The sequence below is a fragment of the Camelina sativa genome, chromosome 9 (assembly GCF_030686135.1).
Source record: "Camelina sativa cultivar CO46 ecotype springtype chromosome 9, ASM3068613v1".
NCBI lineage: Eukaryota > Viridiplantae > Streptophyta > Magnoliopsida > Brassicales > Brassicaceae > Camelina > Camelina sativa.
The window spans coordinates 21,053,546-21,080,469 of NC_141888.1; the positions used below are offsets into that span (position 1 = coordinate 21,053,546).

The window sequence follows — 26,924 nt, forward strand, 5'->3', positions numbered from 1 at the left end:
GATCCGGCGTCTGACTCGACCGGGTGCTCGATCACGACTCGGTCGAGTTGTGGTCGAGCTGATGGTCGAGCTAGTACCTCAAATGGAACTTCAACCCAACAACAGAAGATTCAAGTGTAAAAACGAACTTAATCTTAGACTAATATGGATCCTAAATGTCACAAAACACACTCAAATGGGCAACATCGCCAAATTGAAACAAGTATTTCTTATGTTTGTGGTGATGATGGTGGATGTATGCAAAGATGATATATGAATGGAATGATGGATGGGTGTTTCAATTCCCCTTTATGCTATTGCAGTACAAGAGGTATCAATCCTAAATGAGTGTTTGTGAACAGATAAGATGTGCATATGAATCTAAGTTAAGACAAATGTAATGATTGTTTGTCACTAACAATCCTAAGATGGAAATGTAAAGATGCAGAAAGTAAACTACAAGAACCAAGAACTAAATGCAAATGAAACTGAATGATTGAAACTGTAATGAAGCAAGAACAGAAATAGAAACTACTACTAATGAACTAATGCAAGACAATTAATAAACTGAAAGCTAAATGTATGCAACTGGAATGAAACAGGAATGAAACAAGACAAGCACAAATCATAAACCAGAGTTCTGGGGATGAACTCGAGCAAGCACTCGACCGAGTGTAGGTCGAGTGGGTGGTCGATCTAGTTCAATCCGGAAAACAGAGCAACACAACAAAAACAGACCAACACTAAAACCAATCAAACAACAAGCAAGCTACAAGATTAAGACTTAGAAATCAATAAACAAAGAAGGTTCCTGAGGATGGTTTCATGAGAAGAACTAGTCATTGTGGTCATCTAACTTGGTCAACAAAACTCAAGCAAACTTTGAGCTAACCTCTAGACATATAAATCTAAGACAAGTTTCTCCCACTCTCATGGTCAAGAAACAATCAAACCTATACAATTCTAGACTTGTTCTCACACAGTAAAGAATCTACACAAGCAGGCATTAAGCAATACATCTCAAACCAAATAAGACCTCTAATCTCTTAGCAAGCCTAATGGTAAGCTCTAGATCTAGCCTTATCTATGCTCCTTAAACATTGGTGTGATGCTAAGGAGCTTGAGATCAGATCCTAACCTCTCAGTTCAAGATCAGCCTTAAGAACATCTAGCCTAGAAGAGATCTACAACAATCAAGCTTGACCAAATCACATAAACCACAAGATGAATCCTTCCTAACCCATCCTCAAGATCCTAATATGACTACTCACAACAAGACATGATGAAATAAATCAAAAACCCAGAAAATATTGAAACTTGCATTATTAGAAAGATAAAACTGAGATCTTTAATATTAATCAAAGGATGAAACTCAAATTCTCAATATTAAGAAAGTTATTGAACCAACAATATTGAAGAATCTAAGAGTTTTCTTAAAGAAGTACAAAATCTAATAAAATGCAAAAGGAATAATGCTAAAAAAGGTAAAAACTAGGTTTTTGGGAATATCTAAAAGTCTGGACGCTTTGGTGGCTGCAGGTACAAGGTCTTATATAGTGGGGAAGTGGAAGCCCTAAAAATAGAAAAGTCAAAGCGGTCAACGGCTCGGTCAACTCGACCTGTGCTCGGTCGAGCTAGGGGTCGAGCTGGCTCCTCACGTGCAATCTCCACTCGGTCGAGTCCTCCTCAGCACACGGTCGAGTGTCTGGTCGAGTGTGCGGTCGAGTTGTACTTTGGACCTTGGTTCTTCAGCCTTAACTCCCTTGTTTCCTCCTCAAGATTGCTTCACATCTCTTCTCCATTGCTTCCATGCTCCTTGAGCTCCAAAATCACCTGTTTATGCATGAAAAGATGCAAATGCAATGCAACTAAACCCTAATGCATGATTAGTGCTAAAGCTACACAATAATGGTCTAAATGGATAGAAAAAGATGCAAAAGATGTGAATAAACTAAGGGAAAACAAGGTAAAATATATGAACATCAGTCGTCGCCCAGATTGAGATCAATCTTGCCATTTCTGACATCAATGATGGCTCCGGCAGTTGCCAGGAACGGTCTTCCTAAGATCAGAGGATCTTTCGGTTCTTCATCCATCTCCAGAACCACGAAGTCGGTTGGCACTTCCACGTCTCTGATCCTGACGGGTAATTCTTCTAAAATACCATTTGGAAGTCTCACTGATCTATCTACAAGGATGAGAGAGATGTCGCAACCCTTGTACCTTGTAAAACCCAACCTCGTAGCAACATAGAGTGGCATTAGATTAATTGAAGCGCCAAGATCACATAGACACCTATCAAAAGACATAGATCCAAGGGAGCAAGGTAGAGTGAATGATCCAGGATCTTTGAGCTTCTTGGGTACAATCTTTTTCTGGATGATTGCACTACACATAAGACTTAGTACCTCTCCATCACTAAATCCTTGAGGAATTTCTGGTAGTGAGGAACAAGTGCGAAAGCATCCAGCAATGGCATCCTAAACTCAATCTCCTTAACTTCTTTTTCGAACAAGGCTTTGTATTTCTCAGTAAGCTGCTTCTTAAACCTCACTAGAAATGGTAGAGGAGGCTTGTGCGGTGGAGGGATGAATCTCGCGGGTTTGTCATCAGGAACAACAGGTTCCTTAACAGCTTCAGGTTCGGACTGCTTCACTGGCTTGATTGGATCTTTGACTGCTTCGACTAAGTTCTCCATCTGAACATCATCCTGAACAAAACCCTCCCCATCTAATTCCTCACTGTCTGCAGTGACGTCTGGGACTCCTTGCCTGAGAGGCAATGTTTTACCATTTCTCAGCGTAATTGCGTTTGCAAACTCCTTGGGGTTCTGAACAGCTTTTCCTCGGAAGTGGCCAGACTTTGGTGCAGATGTAGAAGCAGATTGACCTTCCATATACCTTATTTTCGAATTTAGAGCTTCAAATTTGGCGTTCAGATCATTGTAGGAACATTCCATCCTCTGACTAAGGTCAGCGAATTTCTTTACAGTATCCATGGAACCGCTAGCTTGGCCCTGAAGAAGTTGTTGCATCATCTGCTTCATTTCTTGATCTGGAGCTGGAGTAGGCTGAACTGGTTGAGGACGGAATCCTGGCGGTGGTCCTGAGGGGGTTTGGTAACCCTGCTGGAACTGTTGTTTTGGAGCGAATCCCGGATTGTAAGACACAAAAGGTTTTTGTTGACCTTGTTGTTGTTGTTGAGGCGGGTATACCTGATTTTGTGGATTAGCAACATTGGTACTTTGGTAAGACAAATTGGGGTTCATCTTGTAGGGGTTCTAACCTTTGTTGTATCCACCCTGATTCTGAACATAGCTGATCTCCTCAGTCTGCTCGCCCTCCCCCATCTGGAACTTGGAAAGGGTCATCCTCAGATACAAAGTGGACGCTCCTCTGCTGGTTTAGCAAGATACGGTCAAGCTTCTCGTTGACATTCTTGAGGTCTTTCTTGTACTTCTCCTCAGACCCAGCGTCACCGCGAACTGTGCAGTCATAGTCCTCATTGTAGTTGCCGTCAGACTGAGCGAGATTCTTAACCAGTTGTCATCCTTCCTCAACGTCTTTGTTCAAGAAATAACCGTTAGAAGCAGTGTCAAGCAGCATACGTATCTTTGGTAGTACACCACGGTAGAGAGTGCTCAGCAGTAACTCCTTGCTGAAACCATGGTGTGGACACTGGCTATGGTAACCCTTGAAACGCTCTCATGCTTCATAGAATGATTCTGAGCTCTTCTGATTGAAGCTGGAAATCTCATTCCTGAGATGTGCTGTTCTGGAGTTGGAGAAAAACTTGGCCAAGAATGCTTTCTTACAACCATCCCAAGTGGTTATTGATCCCTTGGGAAGGTTTTTCTCCCATTGATGAGACTTGTCTCCCAGGGAGAATGGGAAGAGGCGCAATTTGGTGAGACTGCACAGGCGGTCGAACTCGTCCAAGTGGTCGAGTGGATCCTCCATAGGCAATCCTTGGAACTTGTTTCCTTGGATCATGGAGATAAGACCACTTTTGATTTCGAAGTTGTTGTTTTGCACAGCGGGAGGGACGATTCCAGCACGCTGAGTGTGAGTGTTCGGTGCATCCTCAGCACCAATGTTTCGCGGTCTCGGATTTGGTTCATTCTGTTGTTCCATAGTAACTGGTGCGGGATGATCAGTGAGTTGACGAGCTTGTCGTGGTCGTTGCAACCGATTGATTTCATCGATAACATGAAGGAGATTCTGATGGCCTCTTGATCTGGTGTGCATGCAAGGTTGCAATCAATAGGTACCTAAGATGCAAAACAAAGAAGCAGACAACCAAAACAAGTTAGTACTTAGATTGATTGTGTAACAGAACTTAATCTTGCAAAACTTGAAATCTTAAATGTAGCAAAAAGAATCCCAAATGGCAAAGGCGCCAAATTGATAGTAGGCTTTTTGTATGTATCCTAGCAGGTTCAATTAACCTTATGCAGTTGTAATACTTAAGGTGTCAATCCAGTTGGGAAACTTTACTAACAATTGAGATGCAATCAAGAAATCACAAGTCAAGCCAATTCAAAGAGAGTGTTTGTCTGACAGTCCTAGAATGATGACAATACAAAATGGAAATGAATCACAGAACTAGAAACGATAATGTATGACAAGAATCGAAAATGAATAAAAACATAAACGAGTCTAAGCATGAACTAAAAAGCAAGAAACGAAACAGTCTCAGGAATGTAATAAAAAACAGGAAGAAAGAGGTCCTAAGGATGGGAGTAATTGATGTCGGTGGAGCATCCTAGTCTATAGAGTGTTAACATGCCACAAGCAAACTATCCCTAAACAATGAACATAACTTCTTAGCTAATCTAATCTCTTGACAGAAGCTATTCAAACTCAATCACTTCCAAACCTAGCTCTCGCTAGAGAAACATGATCAAGCATGGCATGAAAAACAATTTCATTCACGTCAACAAACATCCTAGACAACTAATCTCTTAAGCTAGGAACGTAAGTCTCTGGCACTAGTTGGTCAGACATTTCATCAAACAACTTTTGGGTGCGGAAATATCTAAAACCTAGTTCCAATTAATCAGAGAGAAACTAGTAATTATAACTCTAGTCCAGAAGGGAATCGTACAATCAACGCTTAAACACTCTACATCCTAAGATCATCCACCTAATATATCCCATCCTCAAGAACTACCACACTACTCAGATCCGAAAATCATCATCAAGGATGCAAACACAGAAAACATTGAGACAAGCATTACTAGGTAGATAAAAATAAGATGAACAACTTTGTAGAAGGAATCAAATGCAAAATCTGAATAAATCTCAAAGATATTGGAATACAAGTCTCAGAACGTATTGGTGGCTAGGTTCAGAAACCTTCTGGGAACGAAAACGAGATAAAAGATCAAATGTCTCAGCAAAGACTTAACAAAATGTATATATAGTAGTCCAACATGGAAAGCCCTAAAACTTAAAACGACAAGGTAAAGCGTTGGTTCGGTAATCTCCTGAAGCGTGTGAAACCAAACGTCTTTCTTCCCGACATGTGCGATCGAGTCCGTGCACGTCGAATGGAATGCAATGTCATCATGGCTTAGACGGACGGTTGAGGAGCATGGCTTGATCAGACAAGCTGGAGTGCGTTGCGGGGGAGCATGGCTCGATCAGACAAGCTGGAGTGCATGGCAAGGGAGCATGGCTCGATCAATCAAGCTGGAGTGCGTGGCGGGGCAGCATGGCTCGATCAGACAAGCTGGAGTGCGTGACGGGGGAGCATGGCTCGATCAGACAAGTTGGAGTGCGTGGCGGGGGAGCATAGCTCGATCAAACAAGCTGGAGTGCGTGGTGAGTGAGAGTGGCTCTAGCGTGGTGTATACGCATCCACTAAAACGATGATAACTCTTTCACCACACCTCCTATTGACTTCAAATAAACGGTGTTGGAAAGATAACTCCATTCCCTACAACTTTGATGAAGACGTCGAAAGCTAAATCCCACTCGAGTGGAACGGCTCGAACGGATGGCTCGGTTGACGCTGCCTGGAGATGGCTCGGTTGACGCTTCCTGGAAGTGTTGTGAGATTGGCTCGAGAGACGGTTCCGGGAGTGTTGTGCAGCGGATGAGTTGAGAGATGAGCTTTCAACGTCTCCTAAATACCTGAAATACTCCAAAATGCACAATCTATGCAAGGATGATGCAAGAACTACCTAAACATGCAAAGTGTATAGAAAGGACTAGAAAATGATGCAAACTAATGAGTTATCCTACCTAAATGCATGATAAATATATGCTAAGGAGAGGCAAAATATAGACATATCAGAAACCCCTTTGACCTAGCTTCCCTGTCCTGCCCGAGAGTTTACTCGATGGGGTACACGAGGATAAGGTCGGATTACTCCTCGGGTAGATCTTCGGATTGTTCTTCCTGCTCTTGGATCCTCTTCCTGCTCTTGGATCCTCCTCGATTGTGTTGGGGTTCGGACTGTTCTTCCAGCTCGATGGCTCCTTCGAGTACATGCTCGGATTTGTCCTTGTTTCTCCCCATTATAGGCTATAAAGCACTTGTTTTCATCCAAAGTATGCAAATGCAAGAATGCAACACCCTAAATAGCCTAAAAGTGAATTCCTACTGTTAATGACCTAAAAATGCTAAGGTAAGGGTATAAACAATGCAAAATATGGACAAAAAAGGATGCTAAAAACATGTAAATTAGAGAGTTATCAAATACCCATCCAAAAAGCAGTAGTATGGGTGATTAGCTAACCTCTCCAGCATCTAATCAATAAAAGGAAGCGGGAAGTGATCTTTCCTTGTTGCGGCATTCAGCTTCCTATAGTCTATGTATATTCGATGACCAGTAATTGTCCTTGTAGGGATCAGCTCATTCTTATCATTCTTCACCACTGTGACTCCACCCTTCTTGGGAACAACATGTACCGGACTAACCCAATTGCTACAGATATTGGATAGATGATCCCAGCATTCAGGAACTTCATGATCTCTTTCTTGACAACATCTTGCAAATTTGGATTCAGCCTCCTCTAATGCTCAATAGATTTCTTAGCTCCCTCCTCAAGATGAATCCGATGAAATTCCTGCAATATCATCAAGAGAATAGCCAAGAGCTTTGCGAAATTTGCGCAGCTTGCCTAGCAATAAAGTGAGCTCTGCATTGTTTAAGGAAGCATTAACAATGACATAATAAGAAGATTTCCCACCTAGAAATGCATACCTTAATCATGTAGGAAGTGGCTTGAGATCAAGCTTTGGAGCTTTGTCAAAACTCCAATCTGAAGATTTCTCTGCTTGTGCAGAAGTACCAACCAATTCCTCTTGAGCAACAAACTGTTTAACTTTCTCATTACCATCAAATAGCTTGACATACCCAGCAGTAATGTCATCTAGATGTTCAACCTCTTCAGCATAAGCAACCAATACTCTCTCTAGTGGATCCTCTGGATGCAGCTCCTGGAATATCTCTTCAGCAAGGTTAGACAATGTGTCCACATCAAATGTTTGACCATCAATGGTTGGCCTCTTAACCAGCTTGTCCATGTCAAAAGGCATTTGCAGATCACCAACATTAAGACCAATCTGTCCTTTCTTGACATCAATAATGGCCCTAGCAGTGGCTAAGAATGATCTTTCCAGAATAAGAGGGTCCTTGGTTCCTCTTCATACTTTAACACCACAAAATCAGTAGGTATCAAGCATAACCAATCTTGATAGGAACATCTTCCAGAACACCATCTGAAATTCGAACGGACCGGTCAGCAAGGATAAGAGTGATCTTGGTAGGCTTGAAGTCTGTCATTCCCAGGCTGAGTGCTACTGATCTTGGCATTAAGTTGACACTAGAATCAAGATCAGACAAAGATCTAGCAAATCTATCAGTGAAGATATTACAATCAAGAACAAATTAAGATCCCTGGATCAGGAAGTTTTTCTTTGATCTTGTTGTGGATTATAGCACTGACTTGAGCTGATATCATCATAACTCCCTGCTCAGTATTCAAATCTTTGGTTACTATCCTCTTGACATATCTCCTAAGCATTGGAAAAGTCCTAACAGCATCAAGCAAAGGTAGCTCAATAATAAGCTTATCCATCATGGCCTTGCATTTAGCATCATCTAGCTCTTGCTTAGACTTCCTTAGATTCTTGGGGAATGGAACTTTAGGTGTGTAGACTCTTTCAGCAACTGGTGTAGAAGACTTGCTGATGTCAGTTTCGGATGCATAAGGGTGTCGATCGATGCTCCTCAAGTGGTTTCGATCGATGCCATCTGATGGAGTTTTGTCCAAAACTTCGAGTGAATTGAGTATCGATCGATGCTCCTTTGCATCGGTCGATGTTGGCTCAGCCGAGACTTCATCTTCTTCGCCTTCATCTATCAACTTCTGCAAACCATCTGACTGAAGCTTCTTAGGCACTGAATGTAGTTGTTTACCGCTTCTCAAAGTCACTGCGTTGCAAGAGTGTTTAGGATTTGATTCAGTTCTTGCAGGAAGATACCCCTCTTGCCTTTTCACAGACTCAGCAGTCTGTGCAACCTGATTTTCTAGATTTTTGACATGTATGTTCAAAGCTTCAAACTTGCCATTCAGCTCTGTGTAGACATTAGCAAGCTTCCCGTTGAATGTCACAGTTAATTGCTCCTGATCTTGCAAAAGTTGCTCTAGCTTCTTACTAGTCTCAGCTGATTTAGAAGGAGGGGACTATTAGGAAGAATTCCCATCAGTCCTTGTGAAGTTGCTCACTTGTTGCTGCTTATGAAAGTCAGGCTTAGGAGTGTAGTCTGAAGAGTTCCCTTGAAAGTTGCTACGCTTACTGTTTCCACTGTAAAGTCTGCTATCTTGCTGATTTCCAAACCGCTGTCCCTGATTCCCATTGACGTAGTTCGCATCCTCTTCCTCATGGTGTCCTTGTCCAGGTTCTGGCTCATATGTCTCAACTTCAGCAGCAAAATGAACATCTTTCTTACCCAGAAGGAGATTGTGCACTGAATCAAGGTTAGCATTGACTGAAGCTAACTGGTTTGAATCAAACCCTCCATGCAATCACTTTCTTTTAGCATCAGATCTCTTAGTACTATTGCTAGAAGCCAAGTTCTCAATCAAACCTTCAGCATCTTCTGGAAATCTTGTTTTCAAATTCCCATGATTTGCAGCATCCAATACTAACTGATACTCCCAGTCACATCCTCTGAAGAAAATACTTAGCAACTGAACCCTTGAGAAACCATGGTGTGGACAGTCCCACTGATAAGCGTTAAATCTCACCCAAGTTGTTTTGAAAGCTTCATCTGGTCTTTGCTTGAAAGAAGATAGCTTGACTCTCAACTCATCTGACATCGCATCATCATAAAAGTAGTTGAGGAAAGCGACCTTGATGTCATGCCAATTTGTCAATGATCCAGCTGGCAACTGCTTCACCCACTGAGATGCCTCTCCTGCAAGTGAGTAAGGAAATAGCTTGTAGTATATGTAATCCTCAGTCACTCCATTGGCCTTGATACTGGTCACAAGATCCTCAAAGTGCTCAATGTGCTCCAAAGGCTTCTCATTGGGCAGGTTAGAGAATGGTCTCTGCCCAACCAGTTGAAAGTAATCAGGCTTCAACTCAAAATTATTCCTTTGGAAAGGAGGAGGAACAATAGCAGACCGGTTTTCATACATAAGATCAGTCTGGTTGTAGTCAGCAATGGTCCTGATCAAGTCTTGGTTTGAAAGCTTCAAAGTTGGACCAGTCTTATTGTTTCTGGTGTTAGGCCTAGGAGGCATGCACCTGAAACACACAAAGAGAAGAGAAACAAAAGTGTGTTAGTAGAAAAGAAAAAGAAAAATTTAGACGAAATTAAAACTCAAATCTAATGGTAGATCAAAGAGCCCCGGCAACGGCGCCAAAATTTGATATGCTCAAATTAAACCCTAGAGCTACTCTCTCAAATTAAGTGATCACTGTAATACTTAGGGGTCAAATTCCACAAGGACTCAAATCTACACAATAAATTATAGAGTTTTATGGTTAAGCTAAACAGAATAATTTGAATTAAAATCAACGCAATGCAAAATATTTAAATAAAAGCTTGTGAAAAATCAATGGATTAAAAAGCTAGGTCTAGGGAATTTCTCAGGAAATTACAAATTATTAAATCAACAAATAAATAGGATTCAAGCAATAAAGATCAGATCTAGAACTCTAAACTCTTTTGTAAAATAAATCAGTTCTCACTGCAAATATTATATAAATTTAAAACCATAAAATCCAAATCTCTTTGTAAAATTGAAAGTTAAAAATCAGCTTTAATAACAAGTTTAGATTGTTCACAAAATTACAAAATCAAATCTCTTTGTAAAACGTAATTTTGCGCATCAAAAGATTTTATCAGGAAAATCAATTATATTATCATATCAAGTTATTTTCCAAGGTTATTCATTCTTGGTGATCAATCAAGAATTAATATGAAGAACAACCTATGATGAAGATCTAGAAAGATAATGAACCATAAATAAACCGATCTAATAATTCATAAAAACCCTGTAAAAAACCTTGAACCTAACAAGCAAACTACTCAGACATATTCAATGAAACACAAATCATCATTCTGAATAATATGCAATAGAAATTAAAAGAGTAAATAAGGAGTTTAGGAATTGATATCTTGTGTTTTTGTTGAGTTTTAAGCTTTGTTCTTACATGGTTTTGTTGCATAATCTTGGCATTCTAGGTTGTTTTAGGAGCAATTGCATTTAGTTTGTTATCTTTCAGGTTCTTGGAGTGATCTCTACACATTTGGAGCATTTGGGCTTGTTTTAATGCAAAGAAGAGTGGAGATGGAAAGGTGAAGGTGCGAAGACACACGCGGCCATCCCACTCGGTCAAGAGCTCCCCGGTCAAAGCCACGCGACTTCCCCACCCGGCCAAAGTTCAACCGATGGAGTTTGAGTGTGCTAAGGTGCAAACACACACGCGGCCACCACACGCGGCCAAACCTAGACCGATCGAAGACACGCGGCTACCACACGCGGCCAAGCCATGGCCGATGGAGTTCAGATGACCAAGGCGGGAAGACACACTCGGCCAGGCGACGCGGCCAAACCTAGACCGATCGAAGACACGCGGCCACACCACTCGGCCAAGCCATGGCCGATGGAGTTCACACCAAGCTTGTTTTATTTTTGACCCGGGTTTGACCCAGTTTGTTTTGGGTTGACCTAGATTCTCTTCTACTCTCCTATAAATACTCTAAACCTATTAAGGAGAGAGATCCTATCTTATCTTATATATTGTTTTAGCAGCCACTTAGGGTTCTTAAGCTTGTTTACTCTAGGTCTATTGAATCTTTGGTTGATTTCCCAGTTTTTAATAGCAATTTCTCTTTCAAATCTCTTAATCTACAAGCTTTTATTATGATTTCACAAAGACAAACCTCTTTCCTTTGTGTGATCATGGTGATTAGTGAGTAGATCTTTTAAGAACTTTGGGCTTGGTAGATTTGGGAGATAGATGGTTGATCTTTGATGTCTAGGGTTTATCTTATGCATTTCCTATCTTCATTAGTGATAATATTGCTAGATAGCCTTGATCAAGCTTAAATCTAGACTTTAGGATTTCCATGCCCATAAGGTGTTTGATGAAATTCCTGAACCAAACTTTTTAAGAGCTTTGCATTCCTACCCAATGGAAATTGATGATTAGAGTGCTTAGTGGTATTTGAACTTGTTCTTAATGCATGCTTGTCTTGTGATTACCTTTGGAAATTATTGATTATCACTTGATTAGCATAGGATCTCTATCATGGAAATGAATTGATTTGCATAAGTGTTCTAGCCATAGGATTGTTCTTGATTGTTACTTAGACATCTAGGATTGATTAGCTATCTCCCAAGTCAATAACCTTGCCCAAGGTTCTCTTGTTAATTCCTGATTTTCAGTATATTTGCTATTTGAGTTTGTTGCCTTGAGTTTGCATTGTCTTGTTTACTTTATTTGAGTGATTTTGATTAGTTAAGTAGTGTCATAAGAACCTTTTACTTGATTAAGAATAGATTAAGCATTTTGTGTATTCTTTGTGTGTTGGTTGATTGCAAATTGTGGATTGATAAATAATTGATACTGAAAGTTACTACATCAATTTGGCGCCGTTGCCCGTTTGCATTCTTATTGACCATTGGGATTTCATCTTTTCTTGAGACTATTCATTTACTTTACATTATTTGTTGCTTGGGTTACATTGGTGGTTTGTCTTTGATTTTTAGGGTGTATGAACTTGAGGAGCCACGGCCTAGCCAACTTGTTTCCGCCTGTGGACGACATTCACTTACTTGAACGAGAGAACCGCCGTTTAGCCCACCAAGCCATGGACAACAACCCTCCTCCAGCGGCTGCTCATAATGGAAATGAGCAGCCCAACCAAAACCAAGCTCCTATCCATCCTCCAAGACAACCTCGAGTCATTGGAGCCTTTGATCAGCCGAACATTCATGGGAACCGCCAAGGAATCAGAGCACCCGCTGTTGAGAACAACAACTACGAAATCAAATCTAGCCTTATCAACATGGTGCAAAGCTCAAAGTTTCATGGTCTGCCAATGGAGGACCCTCTTGATCACTTGGATCAGTTTGATATGATGTGTGGGACAGTTAAAATCAATGGTATCTCAGACGATGCATTCAAACTCCGCCTCTTTTCGTTTTCTCTTGGAGATAGAGCTAGGACATGGGAGAAGAACCTACCAGTGGGATCCATTACTTCGTGGGATCAATGCAAGAGAGCCTTCCTCTCCAAGTTCTTCTCCACTACAAGAACAGCAAGGTTGAGAAATGAGATATCAAGCTTTGCACAAAAGGGAAATGAGAGTTTTTGTGAAGCATGGGAGAGATTCAAGGGCTATACTATGCAATGTCCTCATCATGGTTTCTCCAAGGAGTCTCTTTTTAGCACATTGTACAGAGGAGTGCTACCAAAGATAAGAATGTCTCATTTTTGTTGGTCGCCGCTTAGAGAGAAAAAGAGAGAGTCAGAGAGAAAACGTTTCTGAGATTTTCTGGGTTTGTTCTTGGTGATTTTGGAGAGATCTGAGGCTGTAGGAGGGTTAGCTGTTGCTGGAATCGAAGGGGAAGCTTCTGGAGGTGTTGCTTTCCACGTTTCTCAATCCAAACTTCTTGTTCTTGAGGTGAGTGCATGACCATGGCTTACCTAAGCTAAGATCTCTAGATTCTATGTGATTTGGTGCTTATGTGGTTGTTTCTTTGAGTTCTCTATGATATTTCGTTGCTGTCTGGGCTGGGTTTGGCTTCTGGGAGTGCAAGGAGCAGATTGGAGAAGCTTGGAGGCGAAATTCGGAGTTTCTGATCGAGGGAAAACGCTGCTCGGCATCGGTGTCGGTCGACACCAGTTGGGGTGTCGGTCGACACCAACGCGAGGACGGCTCGGGACTTTAGCGAGTGTCGAACGATGCCATGTGGAGGTGTCGGTCGACGCAAACTAGGGTTTTCGGGAGTGTCGGGCAGGGTGTCGGTCGACACCAGTTTGGTGTCGGTCGACACCAGATAGTCAGTGTCGATCGACACCATATGGTGTCGGTCGACACCCCTTGTTCAGTTACGATGGTCGTTGCATGCTATGTATATTGCCTGGTTTGTTTTATTGATTGTTGTTTGTGGCATGTAGAGATCTTATTGCTTGTGTGTATAGCCCAGTAGATGGGAGGATTGCCTCACTAAGTGTTTATCAAATACTCATGCATCTCAATTTGTGTTTGTGGTGCAGGTAAAGGCAAAGTGTGATCGTGGAATCAAAGGCAATGAAGAGGAGGATGTTCTAGGGACTTGATTGTATGGTTATCTGGCATTGTTAGGTTGCTTGAATTGAGTCTTAGAGCATTGTTAGGATTGCTGGTTGTTTGATTTATGCTGTATGGGATTAATGCTGGATATTACTTATTTGGTTATTTATTGGTATGTGGTTCCGCTGTTGGATTGTGAATGTGGTTAGGTGGCTAGTGGGTATAGGACCACTAGTTGTAGTTATTTAATTATATTATTATTTATTATTTATTTATTAAAAAAAAAAAACGGGAAGGGTTGTTTCATTTTGGTATCAGAGCCATTACGGTTCTAGGACTAGGGTTCATTGTGCTTTTGCTGTTGATGTTTAGGATTCCATGCTATGATTGATTGTGTGGTTGGTCAATTGTGTGTGGCATGAAGTCCTAGAACATCCTCTTCGAGCCTGTGTTGTGATTCCACGGTAAGTTGTGTTTCTTGTGTATTAGAATTATTGTTTGCTTAGCCTTCTGTTCATGGATGATACAGATGGTTAGGGGTGAGGATGTTGTTGGTCGCGGTCGTGGTCGTGGGCGTGGTCGTGGTCGGGGTCGGGGACGAGGTCAGGTTCCTGAGGCCAGTGTGAGTGTGACCCAGAGCATGGCCAGTGAGGAGGTGGCGGAGTCATAGGTTCATCCTAGTGTGTCTGGAGACCAGGCTGGTTTGGGTGACGGCAGGGCGGATGGGCCCGGTGTCGGTCACGGTGTTGCCCCGGGTGTGGGGGTTGCAGCGGGAGGTGCTCCAGGCAGGGAGGATGTCTTGATGGACTTGCTAGCTCAGGTTCTGCAGCGACTTCCAGCAGTTGTGCCGCCAGTGGTTGGTGGGCAGGATCCAGTAGTGCCGCAAGTGGTTGGTGGGCAGGATCCGGTAGTGCCGCCCGTGGGTGGTGGGCAGGGTCCAGCGGTGCAACCTGTGGCGGGTTTGCAGGCAGGTGTGCAGCCGGGGGCCGAGGTTGTGGATGCTCAGTATGTGCGGATGATGGAGCAGCTGCGGCATGTGGGAGCAGGGTATTTCTCAGAAGGTACCGATCCGAGCGTAGCGGATGAGTGGAGAGAGCGGATGGAGGATATTTTCCTTTCGCTTAGGTGTCCCGACCGGTACAGGGTGGATCTGGCAGTGTTTTACTTGTCAGGAGATGCTCGTGTGTGGTGGAGGTCGGTGACAGCACGGAGGGTGCAGAGGGGTATGTCTTGGGGAGATTTTGTGGGGGAGTTTAACTCCAAGTATTTTCCTCAGGAGGCTCTTGATCGTATGGAGGCACGGTTCTTGGGTCTGACTCAGGGGAACCGTACAGTGCGGGAGCTAGATGCAGAGTTCAGTCGGCTTGTGGGGTATGCAGGCAGGGCATGGGAGCCAGAGGCGGCTCAGGTGCGGAGGTTTTTGTTGGCTCTGCGGGATGATTTGAGGACTCGGTGCAGAGTGAGGAGCTATGCTACGAGAGCAGAGCTGGTTAAGGTTGCAGCTGGGATAGAGGATGACTTGAGGTCACAGGTGGTTGTGGTCAGTTCTTCGGTGCAGCCACAGCAGTCTCAGCCATTTTCTGTTCCTAGCAAGGGCGGCAAGCCTGCGCAGGGGCAGAAGAGGAAGTTCGATGTTATGCAGAGATCGAGGCACGGGGGTGCGAAGTGCTTTGGGTGTGGTAGTAGGGACCACAAGGTGTCTAGCTGTCCACAGAGAGGTGAGCAGCGGGCAGTGACAGAGCAGCGGGCGGTGACGGAGCCGCGGACAGATAATCGGGTGTGTTACTACTGCAGAGAGACGGGGCATATCAAGCCTCGTTGTCCCAAGTTGCAGCAGAGGGCAGTAGCAGTGTTGCAGGCTGGAGCTCAGCCAGGGGTGCAGCAGGGTGTGCAGCACGGTGTGCAGCCGGTGGGTTGGATTGAGCCGACGACTCAGGTGTACTCGACTCAGGAGCCCGGTGGCACTAGTGCAGGAGCGATCACAGGTATAACCTCTGAGATTCGAACTTAGTCAATTCAATTATTCAGATTATATTTGTTTTTGTTTGTGGTCAAGTGTTAGGTTCTCAACACATGAGGTTTGTGTAGGGACCTTGTTGGTGGGCGGGTTTAAGTCCCATGTTATGTTTGATTCTGGAGCTTCTCATAGCTTCATTACTCCGGAGTGTGCCGTGAGTGCGGGGATCAGAGGGGATTCTGGAGAGCGATCAGGAGTGGTCAGAGTTGCTGGAGGCAAGTTCCTGAGGGTTATTGGACGAGCTGGAGGAGTTGATATTCAGATCGCAGGAGAGTCGTGGCTAGCGGATTTGCTTATCAGTCCAGTGGAGTTGTATGACGTCATTCTTGGTATGGATTGGTTGCATCGGTATAAGGTGCATTTGGATTGCTATCGGGGTAGAGTGGAGTTTGAGCGTCCAGGAGGGAAGTTGGTTTTTCAGGGTATTAGACCGACTTCGGGGAGTCTCGTGATCTCAGCCGTTCAGGCAGGGAAGATGATCGAGAAGGGCCCTGAGGCCTATCTGGTTACTATATCTATGCCAGAGTCAGTGGGGAAGTCTACGGTTAGCGGTATTCCGGTTGTGGAGGACTTTGAGGATGTGTTCCAGTCATTGCAGGGATTACCACCATCTCGGTCGGATCCTTTTACAATTGAGCTGGAACCGGGGACGATGCCGTTATCCAAGGCTCCTTACAGGATGGCTCCAGCAGAGATGGCAGAGCTGAAGAAGCAGCTGGAGGATTTGTTGGGCAAGGGTTTTATCCGTCCTAGTTGTTCACCGCGGGGAGCTCCGGTGTTGTTTGTTAAGAAGAAGGATGGGAGTTTTCGGTTGTGTATTGACTACCGGGGTTTGAACCGAGTTACTGTGAAGAACAAGTACCCTCTCCCGAGGATTGATGAGTTGTTGGATCAGTTGAGGGGTGCTACTTGGTTCTCCAAGATCGACTTGGCTTCAGGTTATCATCAGATTCCTATTCATAAGGCAGATGTGAGGAAGACAGCCTTCAGGACGAGATATGGGCACTATGAGTTTGTGGTGATGCCGTTTGGGTTGACAAACGCGCCAGCTGCGTTTATGAGATTGATGAACAGCGTGTTCCAAGAGTTTCTGGACGTGTCAGTCATCATTTTCATCGACGACATCCTGGTATATTCTAAGAGTCCTGAGGAGCATGCAGTACATCTGAGAGCAGTGTTGGAGAAGCTGCGGGAGCAGAAGTTGTTTGCTAAGCTGAGTAAGTGCAGTTTCTGGCAGCGTGAGATGGGGTTCTTGGGTCATATTGTTTTAGCTGAGGGAGTTTCAGTGGATCCAGAGAAGATTCAGTCCATCAGGGAGTGGCCGAGGCCGCAGAGTGCCACTGAGATTCGGAGTTTCCTGGGGTTAGCAGGTTACTACAGGAGGTTTGTTCGGGGTTTTGCGAGTATGGCTCAGCCGATGACTAAGCTTACAGGGAAGGATGTCCCGTTTGTGTGGTCACCAGAGTGTGAGGCAAGTTTTGCAAGTCTCAAGCAGATGTTTACTACCATGCCGGTGTTAGCATTGCCTGAGCAGGACGAGCCTTATGTTGTGTATACAGATGCTTCTAGAGTGGGGTTGGGTTGTGTACTTATGCAGCAGGGGAAGGTTATAGCTTATGCTTCGCGGCAGTTGCGGAAGCATGAAGCTAATTATCCTACTCATGATTTGGAGATGGCAGCAGTGATCTTTGCTCTTAAGATTTGGAGATCCTATCTGTATGGTGGGAAGGTACAGGTATTTACAGATCACAAGAGTCTGAGGTACATTTTTACTCAGCCTGAGCTGAATTTGAGGCAGAGGCGTTGGATGGAGTTAGTAGCGGATTATGATTTGGACATAGCTTACCATCCTGGCAAAGCTAATCTGGTTGCAGATGCCTTGAGTTGGAAGCGGGTGGCTTCGGCTCAGGAGCAGGATATGGAGGTGTTGGTAGGTGAGATTAGTGCATTGAGTTTGTGTGCTATCTCACAAGAACCTTTGGGTTTGGAGGCAGTTGATAGAGCAGATTTGTTGAGCAGAGTGAGGTTAGCTCAGGAGAGTGATGAGGGGCTGGTGAATGCCTCTAAGGCTGCGGGTGCAGAGTATCAGGTTTCTGCTAATGGTACTATCCTTGTGCATGGTCGGATCTGTGTGCCCAAGAGTGAGGATTTGAGGCAGGAAATACTGAGAGAGGCTCATTCGAGCAAGTTCTCTATTCATCCAGGAGCGACCAAGATGTACCGTGACCTCAAGCGGTATTATCACTGGGTCGGGATGAAGAAGGACGTAGCTGACTGGGTGGCAAAGTGTGATACTTGCCAGCTGGTGAAGGCGGAACATCAGGTTCCTGGTGGTTTATTACAGAGTTTACCCATTCCAAAAGTGGAAGTGGGATTTGATCACGATGGACTTCGTGGTAGGTTTACCTGTGTCGAGGACGTTTGATGCTATTTGGGTCATTGTGGACCGTTTGACTAAGTCTGCGCATTTTCTGGCCATCAAGAAAACTGATGGAGCAGCGGTTTTGGCCAAGAAGTACGTGAGGGAGATAGTCAGATTGCACGGTGTGCCTGCTAGTATTGTGTCTGATAGAGATTCCAAGTTCACCTCGGTGTTCTGGAAGGCATTTCAGGCGGAGATGGGCACGAAGGTGCATATGAGTACAGTCTATCATCCTCAGACTGATGGTCAGTCAGAGAGGACGATCCAGATTTTGGAGGATTTATTGAGGATGTGTGTGCTGGATTGGGGTGGTCATTGGGCAGATCACTTGAGCTTGGTGGAGTTTGCTTATAACAACAGCTACCAGGCTAGTATTGGGATGGCTCCTTATGAGGCCCTGTATGGGAGGCCGTGTCGTACACCTTTATGTTGGACTCAGGTGGGGGGAGAGGAGCATATTTGGTGCAGATTTTGTTCAGGAGACCTCGGAGAAGATTCGGGTTTTGAGGCTGAACATGAAGGAGGCTCAAGATCGGCATAAGAGCTATGCTGATAAGAGGAGAAAGGATCTTGAGTTTCAGGTTGGTGATAGAGTGTACCTCAAGATGGCCATGTTGCGGGGTCCGAACAGGTCATTGACAGAGACTAAGTTGAGTCTGAGGTACATGGGTCCGTTCAGAGTGGTTGAGCGGGTGGGACCAGTGGCATACCGGCTCGAGTTGCCTGAGGTTATGCGTGCGTTCCACAAGGTATTTCATGTGTCGATGATGAGGAAGTGTCTTCACGAGGGTGATCAGTTGTTGGCTAAGATTCCTGAGGATCTTCAGCCTAACATGACTTTAGAGGCGAGACCAGTGAGGGTGCTCGAGAGGAGAGTCAAGGAACTTCGGAAGAAGAAGATTCCTTTGATGAGAGTCCTGTGGGACTGTGACGGAGTAGAGGAGCAGACTTGGGAGCCGGAGGCGAGGATGAAGGCAAGGTTTAAGAAGTGGTTTGAGAAGCAGACCGCGACTTGAGCTTGTCTAGCCGGGTCCGAGTTGTAGTCCGTGGCTGGAGCGGGTACGGAGTATTCCACCCCATCTCTCTTGATATTTGGTCGCTTAGGGGTGGTTGGTTGTGCGACTAAGTATCAAGATGAGGTGGTGCTCGGGATGCGGGTTGTTGGCTCCGGTTGTTGTATCTTTGGTTTTTCTGATGTAATTTCGTTGAGATTGTAACGATTATGACATTTTTGAGATTAATAAGATGAGTATTTTTCTTTATGTTTGACTGTTGTTGTCATGGGAAAAGAGAAATAGCTCGGGTTTCTATTTTTGGAAAGTTTCCATAAATAGAAAAGTTCCACAAAAGGAAGGTTTCCATAAAAAGAAAGTTTCTAAAAAGGGAAAAGTTTTGTGGAAATGTTGAGGTAGATCTAGCCGGGAGATACTCGTTGGCATCAGTGTTTGTTTTTGCTCAAGGCCGTGCGGGCCCAACTCATGTGATACCGATAGCTCGATGGACTTTGTGGCCAGAGAGTGGGAGTGGTATGTTGCTCCGGATGACGATCCGAGAGCGCGCTTGAGGGTGACGACCCAAGAGCGGGATATGTGAGGCTCCCTGGATACCGTAGCTGTGAGCCGCGGCTCGGCAGTGAGCCGGTATGTCTCGAGGGTTGCGACCTGAGAGCGGGGGGAGTGTGTGTGTGAGTGACTTCCTGGATGCCGTAGCATAAGGCGGTTGGCCTGATAGCGAGCCGGCATGATTCGTTGGTTGCGACCACGGACGGGGGAAGCACTGAGTTGTGAGCAAATAGTGTTTATGATGCGAGTATATTGGCTAGAGGGAGACCTCGAGGGTCAGTCGGAGGTGTGCGGGCTGTTGCGACAGTGGCACGGGAAACCTTGGCTGACGGTGTTTAGTCCGGTCTGGGGACGTGCGGGCCGTGCTGACGGTGGCACGGAGGTCCTTGGCAGATGGACGGTATTGCGGGATTCGGGGACGAATCCATATTGGTGGGGGAGAATTGTAACATCCGCGAACCAATTTTTGTAATTTTGGTGTGGGTGTCGATCGACACCCTTGGTGGCATCGATCGACACCATGTTTTTCCGGTTTGGTCGGGTTTGATTTATTTGCTGATTGGTTCGGTTTGGTCAATTAAATCCCTAAATCGTGTGTTAAGGGTCTAAGGACGAATCAAGGGTTTCAGAGTCTCATTTTTGTTGGTCGCCGCTTAGAGAGAAAAAGAGAGAGTCAGAGAGAAAACGTTTCTGAGATTTTCTGGGTTTGTTCTTGGTGATTTTGGAGAGATCTGAGGCTGTAGGAGGGTTAGCTGTTGCTGGAATCGAAGGGGAAGCTTCTGGAGGTGTTGCTTTCCACGTTTCTCAATCCAAACTTCTTGTTCTTGAGGTCAGTGCATGACCATGGCTTATCTAAGCTAAGATCTCTAGATTCTATGTGATTTGGTGCTTATGTGGTTGTTTCTTTGAGTTCTCTATGATATTTCGTTGCTGTCTGGGCTGGGTTTGGCTTCTGGGAGTGCAAGGAGCGGATTGGAGAAGCTTGGAGGCGAAATTTGGAGTTTCTGATCGAGGGAAAACGCTGCTCGGCATCGGTGTCGGTCGACACCAGTTGGGGTGTCGGTCGACACCAACGCGAGGACGGCTCGGGACTTTAGCGAGTGTCGAACGATGCCATGTGGAGGTGTCGGTCGACGCAAACTAGGGTTTTCGGGAGTGTCGGGCAGGGTGTCGGTCGACACCAGTTTGGTGTCGGTCGACACCAGATAGTCAGTGTCGATCGACACCATATGGTGTCGGTCGACACCCCTTGTTCAGTTACGATGGTTGTTGCATGCTATGTATATTGCCTGGTTTGTTTTATTGATTGTTGTTTGTGGCATGTAGAGATCTTATTGCTTGTGTGTATAGCCCAGTAGATGGGAGGATTGCCTCACTGAGTGTTTATCAAATACTCATGCATCTCAATTTGTGTTTGTGGTGCAGGTAAAGGCAAAGTGTGATCGTGGAATCAAAGGCAATGAAGAGGAGGATGTTCTAGGGACTTGATTGTATGGTTATCTTGCATTGTTAGGTTGCTTGAATTGAGTCTTAGAGCATTGTTAGGATTGCTGGTTGTTTGATTTATGCTGTATGGGATTAATGCTGGATATTACTTATTTGGTTATTTATTGGTATGTGGTTCCGCTGTTGGATTGTGAATGTGGTTAGGTGGCTAGTGGGTATGGGACCACTAGTTGTAGTTATTTAATTATATTATTATTTATTATTTATTTATTAAAAAAAAAAAAACGGGAAGGGTTGTTTCACAAGTGAATTTGTAAGTGAAAAAAAAACTTAATTCCTTTTAAAATCATTTTAAAAGTGTTTTAAAGAGTTTTTAACAAAATCATATAATCGTTTTCAAAGGTTTTGCTAGTGTTTTAAATAGTATTAAACAAAATTTACAACATTTCTAGGTATCTAAAGAAGATAATCAAGATTATCAACATGAGAAACATACTGACTTGAGAGGGGACCCAAGTGTTATACCTGAAGAAAATACCCAGGATACTAATGAAAATGATCCACAAGAAGAGGATATAAATAATGATAAGGTATGTATTACTTGAATATGATCGACAAATTTTAAAAACCTTGTAAAAACATATTTGAAAATAATTTACATATGGTTAAAAAAAATATCATTATTTGTGCAGGATGAGAAGCCTAACAGTGCTGATGATGTATACTAGAGCCAAGAAGAAGCGTACACTATTATATCGAATGACGAAGAGTGTATTAATATTTCAGATACTGATGAAGACCCAAGCCAACAAGAAGCTCCCACTCAACAAGAAGACCCAAGCCAAGAAGAAGCTCCCACTCAACAAGAAGACCCAAGCCAACAAGAAGCTCCCACTCAACAAGAAGACCCAAGCCAACAACAATATCACACCAGCCAGGAAATGGGCAGTTGTAAGTTGTTGAAGTCTTTATTATAAATGATTTTCCCTGTTGAAAATGACATATCATATTTTGTTTCTTATGTTTGTATTAGTGCAAACACCTACTACGCAGGAAAACAATATAAGTGACGAAGAAATGAAACAAATCGAGGAAGTTATAACTTCTTGGATGAAGAGCGAGGACATCGAAACTATGCTTTCGTCAATTGATGAAGTAAGATTGAAAAAATCATATACTTGTTATCATAGGCGTTAAACATTAATAAAATTTGGATGTTCTACATTGTAGTATCTTTGGCAAGGGAATAAGTGGGAAAAAATCTATGCCATGGATTTGATGACTAAAGAAGATGTAAAAAAAGTAACAAGGAAGGCAATATTAATTCTTCATCCTGACAAAATTCCTAAAGATGTTACTCCACAAATGAGATACCTTAGTACCAGAATGTTTTCAAAATTAAAAGGTTACTGAACCTCGACTTTTGTTAGATTTTATGCACATTTTACTGTTATTTTATATGAACTTATATTTTTGTTTTCTTTTGCAGGAGTACAAGGACAAATACTTAGGTTAAGGAATTTGGCATCTTGCTGGTCGCATCAAGAAGAATAATGAATGGCAAAGTATTCCAATGTTTAGTTTGCAAGTAGATTTTTTAAAATTGTCTTTTTAATGTTATGTTATTTCTTTTCGCTTGTAAAACTTTTTAAATGCTGTTAATCTTATAAACAGTTTAGTTATACATGAGTAGTTTGTTCAAACTTGCCTAATATACGAGGTTATTGCTTAAAAAACTGTTTTAAAAAAGGGTTTTAAAAGCTTTTAAAAGGATTTTAAAACCTTTTAAAAGGTTAAATCTTCTAAAACGGGTTAATATTCTTTTAAGTTTTAAGGGTTTAAAAGGTTTTAAGAGAGCTTTAAAAGTTTTAAAACCTTTTTAGAGGGTTTTAAAACTTTTTAAACGGGCTTTTACAACTTTTCGAAGGTTTTAAAAGGTTTTAAAACCATTTTAAAACCTTTAAAAAGGTTAAATCTTCAAAAACGGGTTAATATTCTTTTAAGTTTTAAGGGTTTAAAAGGTTTTAAGAGAGCTTTAAAAGTTTTAAAAACCTTTTAAAACCTTTTAAACGGTCATATAAACATTTTAAACCTTTAAACCTTTAAGAGTATATTTTGTTTTTAGAAATTTTTAAAGGTTTTACAAATTGTTTATAATGATATATATCAATTTGGTTTGCTTTTTTAAAAGCTTTACAAGTTGTTTCTAATATTTCAAAACAGTAAACTCTGAATAAAATATTTATTAAAAAGGAGTTTACAAGAGCAGAGACTGAAATATTTTATTTAAAACAACAAAAACAAGATAAATTATTCAAGAGTTCTTAAAAATAGATATGAACTATTTAAGTTCATATTTCAGTTTTCTCTCCCAGCGTATTGATTAGTCATCTCTCTAGCCATGGCTTCAATCCTTCTCCTATCAGATTTGTAGAGGTTGGCAAATATTCAATGGTCTGTTGCTCATCATTCACCTCTGGTTCAATCAACTTCTCCACTAATCCCTTGAAAAGCTTAACAATCGGCATGAAGATCCAACAGTCGGTCCTCAAAACTTTTAGGTAAATGCCTCCACTATCTGATACATTTGGGTGGCAAATTCTTGTGATGAAAACAAACTGCATTATCAAGAAATTTTATTTAAAAAACTATTGAGTTGCTGCAAAAAAAGGAGTCCTAATAAACAGGCTTGCTAAAATAAAAAGGAGTATAATCAAAAATAGATACCTTGGGGGGACTTCTTGGGTAATCAGGTGGAAAACTAAGCCTAAGTTTAAACACTCCCCCTTCATAAGGGGTGTTCACCGGTCCGATTAGAGTGGCCTCCCAACGAAAAATGTCGTCATCAACAGTTACTAAAAAAAAGGCAAACACTCAATCTCTTTTATCCTTAACAGTAAAACAAATCTAATCTGAAGATGTATATGTTTACCTGCTGTGATGTTTGGCGAAAAATCCCTGTTCAGATATTTCAGATCAGTCCTTATATGGCTTGAAGGAGAACGACGGGCCATTTCTGACGGATTGAAGGAAGAAGGTAAATAGATTTTTCGAATCTGGGAGATGATTTAGGAGACAAAGGTTTTATTTTTCGAATCTGAGAGATGATTAAGGAGTTATCGTGAGACAAAAAGTATATATAATAGGCGAAGCGTCGCTTTGGTTTACAAAAAGTACCCCTTCAACGCTTAATTAAAACCGAACCAAAGCGACGCTTCGCGTTATACCCCTTCAATATATTAACCCTTTGAAATCTTATCCCTTAAAATCTTACCCCCTCAAAACTTACCCCTTCGCTGTTTCGAAGTGACTCTTCGCATATTACCCCTTCAATCGTCTTCCAAAAAAAAAACTTAAGTGATTCAAAATCAAAATTCGAAATCGTCTCTATCTCTTCAAATCATCTAAAATCGTTGGAGGGTTTTGCTTGGTGTTTGATTACAAAGCAGTGAAGGAGACTGAAGATACCCAGACCTAAAATCAGAGGAAATTTAGGGGTTTTGCAGTGAAGGAGACGGATCGAATTTGTCAAATTTAGGGTCTGAGCTTGTTCTAAAATCAGAGGAAATTTAGGGTTTTTGCAGTGAGAGAGAAGAGAGAGAGAGATGAAGAAGAGTAAGAGGAAGGGGAAGGGGAAGGGGAAGAAAGAGAGAGTGTGGCAACTTGCTTTTTACAAGAGTATATATATATGGTTTTTAATCGTTGGAGGGTTTTACAAGAGTAGATATGGTTTTTAACATGTTTTAAAAGGTTTTACAAGTTGTTTGTAAATAATTTTAAAACAGTACGACTTGCTATTTTAAAAGGCATTACAAGATAATCATTTATAAATCATTATAAAATCATTATAAATCTGAAAAAAATTCTAAGAAATTGGAGTTTACAACACCACAGACTGAAAATATTTTATTAAAAAGAACAAATTCAAGTTGAATTAAAGAGAGAGAGAGAGAGTTAGATAGCAGCTACACAACTAGATTTGTTGTGTCCACACTGACCGCACCTACTGCATTTGTATTGTTTTGAATTTGTCTTAGCCTTTCCATACTCCCATGAACTAGCTATTCTCTTTTTCTTTCGCCTGCCACTAGGTATATGAGTAGAAGGTGGCCGAATAGAACTACTAACACTCTCTGGAATCTCCCAATACTCCATATCACCTACTGGGTGAATGCTCTCTGAATATCCTAAACGTCATCTGTAAAATAAAAAAAGAGGAAGATAAGACTTATAGAACTTTGATAAACCTTTGAAAAACCTTGTAAAACCTTTTTAAACTGTTTATAAACCTTATAAATAACTTATAAAACCTTTTAGAACCTTTTAAAACATTGTAAAAACCTGTCGGATCCGTTACTTTAGCAAACTTTTAAAAACCTTATTAAAGAAGAGAGTTATAACCTTTCAGTGGAATGATAATCATCAACAAACATGTTTTCATTGAGATTGACATGTTTGGCAGCAGCAATTCCATGTGCACAAGGGAATTTGTCAATATCAAACATACAGCATGCGCATTTCCTTGTGTCCAAATTCACCATATATGTCTTTAAAGCTGCTTTAACCTCGAAGACATTTTCATTTACTTGACTAACTTCAAGCCAGCGGGTAGTATTATTATAAGATTCATTCATCTTATTCCCAACTTTTGGAGTAACAGCATATGGATGTCGACAGCTCTCCTCACGTCGTTCATGAAACCACCTAGTCAAAATAGACCTGATTGTATCAAACAGGCAGACAATTGGATACTCACGAGTCTCTTTTAACCTGGAGTTAATGGACTCAGCACAATTAGATGTCATGATGTTGTACCGGTTAGAAGGAGAATATGCACGTGACCATTTCCTAATATCAGCTTGCCAAAGATAATCTCCAAGATCCGGATCACCATTGGAAATTTGACTGAACAAATAATCAAAATCATACTGAGTGTAAGCTCTTGAAGCATCATGAACAACTGGAAGAAGAGAAGCAGAAGCTCTAAATCGTGTTTCCAGGTTCTTTTGCAAGTGGAAAGTGCAGATCCCATGATGAGCATGTACATAATTTACTGAAAGCGCAGTTGCAATTGAAGAAGCCCGATCAGACACGGAAACTAGATCTTTTTCATCAGGAATAATAGTCTTCAAACACCGCAAAAACCAATCCTATGATGCATCATTCTCAGAATCAACAACGGCAAAAGCAATAGGATACAACTGAAAATTACCATCCTGAGCTGATGCAGCAAGCACAGTCCCTTTGTATTTTGATTTCAAATAGGCGCCATCAATAGAAATAACTTTTCTCATCAACTTAAAAGCTCTAATTGATGTACCAAAAGCCAGAAAACCATATCTAAACTTATTATCAGAATCAGCTTTGATGTAAGTGATAGTACCTGGATTCTTCTTTTCTATCATGTGAAACCAACTCGGTAAAACCTCATAACTATCAGCAGGTATACCCCTAGCAAGTTCTAATGCATGTTCTTGAGCTCTCCATGCTTTTGAGTACGAGACACCAACTCCATGGTCATTCCTAAAAATTTCCATGAGCTGTTTGGGTCTGAGAGGAAGCTTTCCTCCTGCAAAATGGTTACTAACCAAACCAGCCAAAGTCTTTGCAGATGCTTAGAAGTAAACGTTTTCAAAAGGTTTTTTAAAGTTTAAATGTAAGTTACCTGAGTATGAGTAGAAGTAAAATCATCAGAATTGCCAGTATATTGACTTGAAGAAGCAACAG

At 42.3% G+C, this 26,924-nt stretch overlaps 1 protein-coding gene, 2 non-coding genes and 1 pseudogene across 3 annotated transcripts; 1 reads left to right on the top strand and 3 right to left on the bottom strand.

The window, feature by feature from the left end:
• Positions 1-3,639: 3,639 nt before the first annotated feature.
• Positions 3,640-3,745, top strand: LOC147938417 (small nucleolar RNA R71). The gene has a single exon (XR_015567523.1). It is a non-coding gene; the product is annotated as a small nucleolar RNA R71 (small nucleolar RNA).
• A 9,030-nt stretch (positions 3,746-12,775) lies between these two features.
• Positions 12,776-12,882, bottom strand: LOC147938418 (small nucleolar RNA R71). Its single transcript, XR_015567475.1, has one exon. It is a non-coding gene; the product is annotated as a small nucleolar RNA R71 (small nucleolar RNA).
• Positions 12,883-23,584: 10,702 nt separating this feature from the next.
• Positions 23,585-24,211, bottom strand: LOC147938419 (uncharacterized). The gene is made up of 3 exons (XM_087465626.1): positions 24,130-24,211; positions 23,925-24,052; positions 23,585-23,815 (listed from the first exon to the last, which is right to left on the bottom strand). Exons 1-3 carry the CDS (start codon positions 24,209-24,211, stop codon positions 23,585-23,587), a joined length of 441 nt encoding a protein of 146 aa, XP_087321752.1.
• A 1,380-nt stretch (positions 24,212-25,591) lies between these two features.
• Positions 25,592-26,764, bottom strand: LOC147938420 (uncharacterized; annotated as a pseudogene).
• Between the last annotated feature and the right edge of the window lie 160 nt (positions 26,765-26,924).

What these genes read in the sequence shown, in the direction of transcription:
- LOC147938419 (XM_087465626.1), bottom strand. Translation starts at nt 24,211, where the DNA reads ATGGCCCGTCGTTCTCCTTCAAGCCATATAAGGACTGATCTGAAATAT. An exon ending in TTCGCCAAACATCACAGCAG is followed by an intron (nt 24,053 to 24,129) that starts GTAAACATATAC and finishes CCTTTTTTTTAG; the next exon opens with TAACTGTTGATGACGACATT. An exon ending in ACCCAAGAAGTCCCCCCAAG is followed by an intron (nt 23,816 to 23,924) that starts GTATCTATTTTT and finishes TTGATAATGCAG; the next exon opens with TTTGTTTTCATCACAAGAAT.